This window comes from Gallinula chloropus (assembly GCF_964237585.1).
Source record: "Gallinula chloropus genome assembly, chromosome: 25".
Taxonomy (NCBI): domain Eukaryota; kingdom Metazoa; phylum Chordata; class Aves; order Gruiformes; family Rallidae; genus Gallinula; species Gallinula chloropus.
Window position 1 is genome coordinate 4549863 of NC_140110.1, and position 11375 is coordinate 4561237.

Below are 11375 nucleotides of genomic sequence, written 5' to 3' on the forward strand. Positions count from 1 at the left end.
ACTCAGGCGGACGATCAGGTCGGGAAGGCAGCGGGTTGGTCAGGCGGACGGTAATGTTGGGCAAGGAGGCTGGTCAGGTCAGGCAGGCGTCCGGTAAGGTGGGGCAGGCGGCCAGTCAGTTCGGGCGGGCGGTCAGGTCAGGTGGCCGGTCAGGTGAGGTCAGGCGGCCCGGTCGGGCAGGCGGGTGGTCAGGTCGGGCGAGGCGGGTGGTTAGGTCAGGTGGCTGGTCAGTTCAGGCCAGGCAGCCAGTCAGGGAGGCAGCCGGTCACGTCGTGCAAGGCAGCCAATCAGTTCAGGTGGACGGTCGGGTCACACGGCCAGTCAGTTCGGGCAGGTGGCCGGTCAGATCGCGTAGCCGGTCAGGTCAGGCAAGACGGCCGGTCAGGTCAGGCCGCCAGTTGGGTCAGGTCAGGTCAGGCGGCCGGTCAGGTCGGGCGAGGTGGCTGGTCAGGTAGGGTGGCCGGTCGGGTACGCGGCCAGTCAGGTCGGGCAAGGAGCCCGGTCAGGTCAGGAGGCTGGTCGGGCAGTGGACAGTCTGGTGGGTCGGGCGGCCGGGCAGGTCGGGCAGGCGGCCGGTCAGGTTGGGAGAGGCGGATGGTCAGTTGGCCTGTCAGGTCGGTCAAGGAGGCTGGTCGGGCATGGCGGCTGGTCAGGTCAGGAGGCCTGTCAGCTAAGATCAAGTGGCCAGTTGGGCAAGGTGGCCGGTCAGCTCAGGCGGCCAGTCAGGTCAGGTCAGGCGGCCCGTAGGACAGGGGGACCAGTCAGATCGCACAGCTGGTCAGGTCGGGTAAGGCAGCCGGTCAGTTCAGGCGGCCGGTCGGGCAGGCGGCCTATCAAGTTGGACAAGGCGGCCGGTCGGTTCAGGCGGCCATGCAGGTCAGGTCAGGCGGCCAGTCGGTCAAGGCAGATGGTCAGGTCAGGCAAGGCGGCTGGTCAGGTCAGCGAATGTGACCAGTCAGGTTACGCGGCTGGTCAGGCAAGGCCGCCGTTCAGGTCAGGTAGGCGGCTCTTAGGGCTTTTGTTTGCCAGGAAACCTTCGAGCTCTCTCTGTAGTTGCTGTTCACGGCCTCAGAAGTGCTCCCTTGAAAACATGCCCAACGTCCAGCAATAACTCCCAAACCAAAGGAGCCAGGACTGAAAGACATAGCTGGCCTGAAACCTCCCCAGGCAGCCCACAAGCAGCCCCTAGCATTGTGGCTCTGAGGGCTTTAGTTTGCCAGAAAACCTTTGAGCTGTCTCCATCGGTGCTGTTCACGGTGGGTCAGGGGAGGTGACAGGTCACGTCAGGTGGCGGGTCAGGTGGCCACCATGCACACTGGCTTCCTGGCCTGACCGGCCGCCTTGCCCAACCGGCCACCTGAGTGACCTGCTGCCTTAGTGACTGGCTGCCTCACTGACCGGCCACCTGCCTCACTGGCCACCGTCACTGACCGGCCGCCTCAGCGACCGATCGCCTTGCCTGACCTGCCGTCTGCCTGACCAGACACCTTGTTTGACCGGCCTCCCTGCCTCACTGGCCACCTTGCCTGACCATACACCTGCCTGACCAACTACCTTGGTTACCGGCCTCCCTGCCAGACCAGCTGCCTACCTGACCTGATACCTTGCCTGACCAGCCACCATGTAGACCGGTCTCCTTGCCTTACTGGCCGCCATGTTGACCGGTCTCCTTGCCTGACCGGCCGCCTTGCTGACTGGGCCTTACCTGACCGGCCATATGTGGGGAGATCACATGGGGAGAAAGTCAGAAGGGCTGAAGCCCAACTGGGACTCAGCCTGGCCAGTTCTGTACCAGAGAATCAAAGTCCTTCTCTAGGGAGATGAACAGGAACAGGAGGGTCAAGGGGAATCTCCAGCCCTGACTGGACGCAGGGGGAACAGGAGTGACAAGGGATGAGGACAAGGCTGAGGTCCTGAATTCCTTCTTTCCCTCAGCCTTTACTAGTCAAATTATTTGCAGGAGACTGCGGGCGCTGCACTTACAGTGCCTTCCTCCTCCTCCTCTGCATGGGGGTGCAGCGGCACAGGACAGAGCGGCGCGCTGGGTAAAAAGGGAATCTGTGAGTCCCCTGCCTCGCTCCTTGCTGCCCGGCCACCCTTGCATCGCCCACCGCCCGCAGCCCCAGGACATCCCACAACGCCTGGGGACAGGCCCCCATTTCCATGGCCTCCCTTGGCGTTGCTGCCTGTGGCTGGCAGCTGGCTGCCTCCCCCTTCTCCGGCTGTGTGTCTGCCGGGTGCGCCTGGAGCGGGGTCTCTGCCGGCGGCTGCTCCAGCTGTGGCTGCAGCGGTACCCAGCCATGGCTCCTGCTGCCACGGCTGCTCCTGGCCTTCTGGCAGCCCCACAGCCGCAACACCCCAAGTTATAGTGGAGGGTGAGTGTGACGTGTGATGACATCACAGTGCCGAGAGGTGACGGTGCAAAGGGCAGCCAACCACGTGCCACCACCTGGGCAAAGTCAGTGCCTGGCGTCGCCTGGGAGACCAAGAGGAGCTGGCCCTGGCCCCCCAAATGCCCCCAGCCCTTTGCCCGGGGGGTGAGGGTCAGCTGGGGGCCTGCTGAGGCTTTGATTCTGGCTTTTCGAGGATTCAGGATGAGTCCCCAAGCCTGCCAGCTTCCCAGAGGCCATGTAAAAGCCACGGTAAGAAGATGGGAAAGGGAGTGAACCTCTGGGTCAAAGCCCCCCCCAAGCACAGCACTTGGTCTGAGCAGCCCCTCTTCTCTCCTAGCACCCAGCGACCCAGAACTGGGACAGAGCTGGAGGAGGCCGAGCTGGGAGCAGGACGACAAAGCTGAGCCACGCGTCGCTCCAAGGGCAGATGGCTGGCGTGACCAGTGGAGGGTTGGGGTGGAATGGTCATGGCTGGGTCCTTTGACCGTTCCCCTCATTGCTCAGCCGTATTTGCCCCAAACCCCAACCCAAACCTTGACCCCAGGAGCCATGGCAAAGGCTCAGCCCAGACTTGCTCCCCTTGAAGGATGAGGACACGGACGTGGAGGCGACTTCTTGGATCTCTCTCCTCAGCCAAGCTGGCTTCCTTCCTGGCCGACTCCTCTTCCCACAGCCTGGGACAGCCTGTTCTTGTGCCGCCAAGTTTTCCTTCAAGGGATCGGTGGGCCCCACAGTTGGGTTCTGAAGGAAACTGGGGGAGATTTTGGCCAGAAACACTCCAAGTTGACTTAAAAGAGATCGAGAATGGGACAAAATGGTTCTCCAGGGAGGTGGGGATACAGGGATGGGGTCAAGGCCACCACCAGCACCACCAGTAGCACCACCAGGAGCTCTGGCTCAGTAGTAGGTGGCCATGTCACCATCCCTGAGGCTGTTCATCTGCAGCATCACCGTGCTCTGGGAGTTGTCCTTGGAGATGGTGAACCGGCCCTTGACCGATGACCCGTAGTCAGTGCTGCTACCATCGTTACTAATGTGTGTGACCCACTCCAGCCCATTACCGGCGGCCTGGTGAGCCCAGAACATGTGGGTGCTGCTGAAGTCAAAGCCAGAGGCCTTGTAGAGGAGGCGCAGGGACCCCCCGGGTGTCTTGAAGCCCCTCTGTACTCGACCACTGTCCCAGCTGGAAAAATTAGAGGGTTTTGGAGGAATATAAAGGAATTTTGGGGGAAATGAAGGAATTTGTGGAAAATATGAGGGAATTTGGGGGTAAATTAAGGAAATTTAAAAGATAATTAAGGAATTTGTGGAAAAATTATGAGAATTCTGGGAAAAATTAATAGAATTTGGGGGTAAATTAGGGGTGAGGCTGTTTGAGAGAATGGGGGCTGCAGAAAATGGGTGCTGTAAGAAGCAGCCAGAAGCTCTCTGCAGACCCCAGAGAGTAAACATTGGCTGATTCAAGGCCAGAGCTGCTGCTGACTAAGGCCGAGCCAATTGGCGATGGTCACAGCGCCTCTGGGAATCACATACAGGAGAAAGAGAAACACAAGCAGCTGCATTTACCACCAGAGAAGGGAACAAAATCCTGACTAAAATTAAGTCTGCTAAGAAGGGAGGGGTGGGGGAAGGTGCTTTGAGATCTGGTCACGCTTCTGACTCGACTCTGGTGTCACTGTGTGTGTAGTGCAGTGTCATCAATCAGAGAGTTTTCTTTCCTTCAGTTTGTGTTGAGTCTGTTTTGCCGTGTCGTTGACTACAGGATGATCTCTCCCTGTGCTTATCTTGACTCCTGAGCCTCTCTATATCTATTTTCTCCCCTGTCCAAAAAAAGAGGAGTGATAGATCGACTTTGGTGGGCGTCTGGCCTCCAGCCAGGCATAAACCACCAAACATACTAATCTCACAGAACTGGGGCCTCATTGTTTCCTTGCACCCCCTCAGGATGCTGGGAGCTGTGGTACCCTTGTACCACACGCTGCATCACACACCCCATGTGACACTGGCCCAGGAAGAGCCCTGAGGCAGTGCAGGGGGCAGAATCCCACTTCTGTGGGACTGGCTCTTCTGCTTGCTAAAATACATCAAGGCTTTACTCAGCATCACATCCACCTGCACACTGCCTTAGTCTACCTTAAATCACAGACTCCAATTTTCTGCTCTAACCCATTCATGAGGAGAGAGGCTTTCTCAGTAATGGGCCTCAGTGGGGCCAATTAACACTCTACAGCAGTTCAGCTTTTTCTTCTGACCTTAACTCTTGCAGAGACTGCTTCAATCTCCTCACAGGATCTGCAGTTCATGGAATCAGCACCAAATACACCACGGGGCTCATTAAAATTGAAAAAGCCCTAACGAGCTATGTGTCTTTTCTTCAGGGTTTCAAGACTTGTACAGCTAATTGAAGACGTTTCAGGACTCTAATTAAAGTGGAAGATATCAGTGAGCACTTCATTAAAAAAAAAAAAGATGTTTCAATATTTTCAGGCTTTTTAGTTTTTCAAATTACAGAAGTGACAGCAGCTTTCTCCAATTGATAGGGAACCAGAGGATCTCCTAAGCAGGTGTGGAAAGCTCACAACAGCTGTCTCCCTGATATCTCACACTGCTTAGATGACCTTCCTCTACACCTCCCCAACTCCACCATGTCTCCAAGGGATGCTTGGGAGTTGCTCTCTTTTCCTCCATCAGGCTTCTGCACTGAGCCTGCAGCTGAATGTTGCAGCCCCTTTGCTGCAATTCCCACCCTGTTTACCCTGAGGACTGGCTGGGAATAGAAACAGAATTCTTCCTCATTTTGAAAAAAGTTATAAAAGAAATAAAACACATTCCCCAAGTATGAGTAAAAAACTGTCAGGGGGTGGAGTAAATCCCAAAAGCAAAGGACAGGGCACATGGCCAGAGAGTCTGCTGAAAAGGGGCCTTGAGACACAGTCCATTTCCTCAGGGCAGGTGGAAATACCCGAAAGGCAAGTTTCAGTGCACAGTGTGACAGTGTCCTGACACCCCAAGGACTCAGGAGGATGTGTATTTCCCTTCCTACTTTTAATACATATCCCCAGAGTTCCTAACTTAGTCTGAGTTGAGAGGCAAGAATAAACTGATGATAGTGGCTGCACACTAACAAGCTTCCAGGGGAAAGTCACTGAGGGTGAAGGGCCATGGAAGGAATGAAGATTCCTGGAGGTTTAGTAGAAGCTGCTAAGGGCTGTGGGTGATGAAACTCCTGCAGAACACTGACACGTGCCTCCCTGAATGATGATTGGAGCAGGAAATCAGAGGGAGCAATTTCAGGATGACAAAGTGAGAAGATGCAGACATGCTGAGTCATGGAGCCACTTGGATGTGTCCTGGCACACCACAGGGCCCAGTGGTCATCCAATGCCAGTGAAATGGGGAGGGTTTTGGTCATCACTTCTCCCCCTCTTCTTTTCCTTTAAAGAGCAGGCAGCTGCGTGGATCTCAGCTGTCAGCCGGGGTAAAACCACGACACTCAGGGCTTTCCTTGGCAGGGGAATGGTCCTAACGATGCCTCTGTCATTCCGTGTGCTCACAGTGTCCATATTTCAAAATGACAAAGGTGCAGTAGTGTCCTGGTTTCAGTCAGAATGGAGTTAACTTCATTTGTAGCAGCGGATGGAATGCTGTGTTTGAGAGTTAAAATGGGAGTAGTGCTGATAACACCCTGATGTTTCTAGTTGCTGTCAGACAGTCAAGGACTTTCTCAGCTCTTCATGAGAAAGGAGGGGCGAATCCAGGACAGGTGACCCAACTGACCAAAGAGAGTATTCCACGCCAATTACGTTCTGCCCAGGATATCGGGGGCTGTCAGGAGGAAGGCCGAGGGCGGCTCCGGGACGCGCGGTTCTTGGGGGACGGTCGGGTTCCAGGACAGCTCTGGGTGGCACGGCCTGAGCTGTGGGTTTGGTGAGAAACTGCATTGTGTATCAACAGCTTCATATATTTTTGCTCTAAAGTCCTGTTAGCATTGTTATATTGTATCTTTCTGTTATCTTAGTAAACTATCTGTATCTCAATCCACGGGCCTTTTAGTTTCTTGGTTTCGGGGTTATTTGCCCCTTCCTTTCCTCTTCCCTTGCCTCTCACCCCCCTTCCCTCTTCCCCTGCTCTTTTCCTTTTAAGGAGCAGGCAGCTGCGTGGATCTCGGCTCTCTGCCGGGGTAAAACCACGACACCTTGCTACAGAAAAACTGACTAACAAGGACATAAATCAGCTCAGACTGGTAAGAACACTGCAAGCTTGCAAGACCCTCACATTCCAGGTGAAAGTTGAAAAGTACAAGGTGAGGAGAACTCCTGGCCTTCTTCCAAGGACCACCAGAGACCCTGGCTCACAGTTCTTGGAAGGATCTGCGCAAGCACAAAGGACTGATAAGCTCATGAACATGTGAAGCCAGAGTAGGTGGGTTCAGGTAATAATTATGTATAGGCATTAATAGAATATTCATTGTTTTACTGCATTAATGTAGGGTCGGTCTGCTGCTTGGGTGCACGCCGTTGGTGGAGCAGAGAGTCCCCGCCCCCCAGGGCTGTTTTGGCTGCTTCTTACTTGCTCAAATAAATTCTATTTGGATACTCTAAACTAGAGTGAACAATTTGTCAGGGCCGTTTTTAACCATGTCATGCTCAGCATAAAGGGGGCTGGTGGGGGGAGGAGCAGGCAGCTCCAGGACGCACAGTTTTGGGGACAGTCTGGTTTGGGGACGGCTCTGATCTGCACTGCCTTAGCTGTGAAGTTTGGTGAGAAACTACATTGTGTGTCACCAGTTTCATATATTTATATATAGTTTAATATAATAGACCTATTATTGTTATCTCTCTCTCTCTCTCCTGACCCAGTAAACTCCCCTTACTCCAACCTGCAAGTTTTGGGGTTTTTTTGTTGGCTTTTCCCTCCCTTCTTCCCTCCCCCCTCTTAAAACACTGTGTTTCTCTCCAACTGAAGGAGGTTACAGGAGTGGTTCCTTCAGGGTGTTTCACAGCAGGTTCCCCTGGAGCCCCAGAGAGACCTGGAGACATCCCAGAGGGCAGCAGAGAGTGCTGCCTTGGGCTGGTCCTCTGCTGCTGAGCTGGGCTGGGCTCCTGGGATGGAGGGAGCGCATGGCAAGCAGGCAGCACTGAAGACACACAGTTCTGCCCAGGAGCAGCTCTTCTTCACAGTGAAGCAGAGCTGACAGCACTGCCAGTAAGCACTGAGGGGAGAAGAGTGAGACAGAGGGAGCTGAAAGGCAGTCTAGGCTGGGAGGACAGCTGAGGGTTCACTGGAAAAGAGACCTTTACATCCCTCTCTATGGTAAGTCTCTAAGCTGCAGAGCAATAGTAATGAGGATTCCACAGGGGTCTCCTCAGCCTCATTCATCCCACAGTCTGTAGGAACTTTCAGGAGAGCTCTCACAGATTCCCAAGTACAGAAGTGAAGGATGTGCTCCACATCAGGCATTTTCTGCTGCAGCTTTAGAGGGACAGGGTATCCCAGCTGCCTTTTCCCAGGGATGCATCAGGGGGGTGAAGCTGGCTGTGCAGCCAGGAGTGCCTATGGCTGTCCTGCAGAGCAAGGTCCCTGCACCCAGGGGCTGTGTGCTGGGGCAGGGACTGCACTGCAGCCAGGGTCAGCACTCAGCTTGCCCAGGAAGCTCCCCACAATGCTGCAGGGAGAAGCTCAGGATGGAAGGAGACACCTCTAGCCAGGCAGGGTCCTTCTGCTGTAGAGAGGGTGCTGCCCGGGTCAGTGCTTCTCACAGCTCTTCATCACTCCCAGAATATCTCTGGAGAGGATCTTTCCAATCCCCTGAAGAAAGAAAGGCTTTTCTTAGTCAGTTTGGGCATTCCTGAGTCTTGGCATTAAGTTTTATACCATGGGGTTGAGTGGGAATGCAAATAGATCCATCAGGTGTGCACCATGCTCTGAGAAACCTTTAGTGTTACCCTACGAAATCCCAGGGCTATCTCACTATTTCCAGAGGAGAATTTGGCATAGGAAGGTCAATGAAGTTCCTGTTTGAGACTAACATTGCTTTTATGACCCTCAGATTGCATCCTGCACTGGAAGAGAGGAGAGGGGTCTGGGAAAGAGAAGGGAAGTGTGGAGTTTGAACATGTGGAGAGATAGTCTGGTCTCTCAGGAACTTCATATAATCCCCTAAGGCATTTCTCAGACTGCAGACTGCAGGACAGCATCATCTTGGTGGTTTCAATGGAACTTGTTTGAGCTGCTCCTTAGCTTCTGCACACACAGAGGTGCCCCTTGGGCAGTGTCCTGCAGCCAGGAGGTGTCTGCAGGGCAGAGCTGAGCACACAGCTGCTGGGACTGGCTCCCTGAGCACAGGTAGGCAGGAGTGCTGAGGACAGGGAGGAGAGCTGAGGACAAACTGCTACTGGTAGGGACAGCTCCAGGCAGGGAGGGAGAGGGAGCTATGCTCAGGAGCACTGTGGGAGGGGGAGCTGGGTACCTCCCTGCCATCCCTGTGGCCCCAAGGATTGCAGGCTGTCACTGCGTTTCAGAAGGGCCTCTGGTGAGGAGAAACTGCTGAGTACCCATCTGTCTGTCCTGCCTCTGTCCACAGGAGCACGAGGGGATTTCTCCCTGTTTCCCTTCCTGTCTATTCTGCATTTATTCCCACCATAATTGGAAACTCAGGGCAAGGCATTTTGCAGGGCTGGGAGGAAGTCAACTCTCCTTTTGCACACCTCCTCTTCATGAGGTCTTGCTGGGCTGCAGGTTCCTTCCAGAAGGGCACAGCTCTCCCATGGCATCTCTGTGTTATCCAAGAGCCCCATGGAGAAGACACCTCAGTGGTGCTCAGGCCATGGAAATGCTGCCGGCTGGCTGTGTGCAGAGAGCTGCAGAGAGTGCTTGGTGTTCCTGGCTGGGAGGGCAGGGCTGAGAACCTCCTTGGGTACAGTGGAACAAGATGTGAGGGTCAGAGGTCTTCTTTTGGGAAATGGATTCCTCTGCTCACAGCAGTGTCCAATTCCTTTTGGAGGGAACATCTGGGTGTGATCATCCCCCAGCTCAAAGAGCTGCCAGCACAGGGCAGCTGAGACCAGGGCTGATGGAAAGACCCACTCTCTTCACTCATCACTAAGGGACAGTCCCTTTGCTTCTCAGGACACACGAGGTTCCACTTGAAATGCAGTACTAATGCCAGGGCTTTAATGCCAGCAGAGACCCCTGCTCCCTTGGGCAGCCTCACCAGACAGAGCTCACAGATGGGACCCATGAAAGGTCTTCCTGAAAGCAGGGAGGCAGTTTGGGGGCTGCCATGTGAAATGGCGTTGGTTGATTGGGTTGGGGAATGCGCTGCCTGCTTCCTATTTCACCTCGGGGGGGGGGGGCAGGGGCTGTTCTTCATAAAAGTCTCCCCTAGCTTGTCACTACCTTCTCCACCTTGAACAGGGAAATATGCCCAGAGGAAGCAGATGTCAAATGGCAGCTCCATCACTGGGTTCCTTCTCCTGGCCTTTGCAGACACCTGGGAGCTGCAGCTGCTGCACTTCTGGCTCTTCCTGGGCATCTACCTGGCTGCCCTCCTGGGCAATGGCCTCATCATCACTGCCATATTCTGTGACCATTTCCTACACACCCCCATGTACTTCTTCCTCCTCAACCTCTCCCTCCTCGACCTGGAATCCATCTCCACATCTGTTCCCAAATCTATGGCTAATTCCCTGTGGGACACCAGGGCCATTTCCTACACAGGATGTGCTGCCCAGCTCTTTTCTCTTATCTTCTTGATTTCAGCAGAGTATTTTCTCCTCACAGTTATGGCCTACGACCGCTACGTTGCCATCTGCCACCCCCTGCACTACGGGACCCTCCTGGGCAGCAGAGCTTGTGTCCACATGGCAGCAGCTGCCTGGGCCGGTGGGCTTCTCTGTGCTGTGCTGCACACAGCCAATACATTTTCAATACCTCTCTGCCATGGCAATGCCCTTGACCAGTTCTTCTGTGAAATCCCCCAGATCCTCAAGCTTTCCTGCTCAGATGCCTACCTCAGGGAGCTTGGGCTTGTTGTGGTTCATGCCTGTTTTTCCTTTGTGTGTTTTGTGTTCATTGTGGTGTCCTATGTGCAGATTTTCAAGGCCGTGCTGAGGATGGCCTCTGGACAGGGACAGCACAAAGCCTTTTTCACCTGTCTCCCTCACCTGGCTGTTGTTGGCCTGTTTATCAGTACTGTCATTTTTGCTCACATAAAGCCAAATTCCACCTCTTCTCCATCCCTTGACCTGGTGGTGGCTGTTCTGTATGCCGTAGTGCCTCCAGCAGTGAACCCCCTCATCTACAGCTTGAGGAACCAGGAACTCAAGAAGGCCATTAGGAAAGTGATTTCATTGATAAATGTTGAGATTCATCCAACTTCTTCCAAGGAATGAATGGTTTCTCCTGCATTCTTATTAAAACCTGCTTCTGACTATTTGCTGTGTGATTCTCATTAGAGTGTGTGGGTTTCAGGGAGGTGAATGCATGTGGGAGCTGTGGTGGCCAGGTCAAAAGAGGCTGGTTGGATGGGGAGGACACCAGGATCTGGAAAGACCCAGGGCTAGGGTGGCCTGGTGAGTAATGGCCCCAGCTCTATGCAGGTCACCTGGGCAGACCCAAAGCCCAGGCCCACACTGGAGGGATGTGGCTGTTGTGGGGGGTAAGTGCCGCAGGGGATGCACAGAGGTCACCTGCTCACCAGATCAGCCAGAGAGGGGACTGGGGCAGTAGCTCACCTTAGTGTGGGTCCAGTCCCTGCCAACCACAGAGATCTTCAGGCAGCTCCAGCTTCCCCTCTGGGGGGTTGTTCTTGGCACTCATACATGTGGGATAGCACTGGGTATGTGCCGTGGTGACCACTCGCCATCTTCCCTCTCACCACACCCCAATGCTTGAATCCAAAACACAGCCCCTGGTCTCTAACAGCTCCCAAAGTGACTATGAGCTTTTCTCTCTACAATGCAAAGAGAAACTGGCCCTCTC

The 11375-nt window shown here is 54.4% G+C and overlaps 1 protein-coding gene across 1 annotated transcript; it reads left to right on the forward strand.

Annotated features, from left to right (window-relative positions):
• Positions 1 to 9832: 9832 nt before the first annotated feature.
• Positions 9833 to 10786, forward strand: LOC311200875 (olfactory receptor 14A16-like; the record flags this gene model as incomplete). Its single annotated transcript, XM_084275179.1, has 1 exon — positions 9833 to 10786. The coding sequence occupies one exon, from the start codon at positions 9833 to 9835 to the stop codon at positions 10784 to 10786; it is 954 nt and encodes a 317-aa protein (XP_084131305.1).
• Between the last annotated feature and the right edge of the window lie 589 nt (positions 10787 to 11375).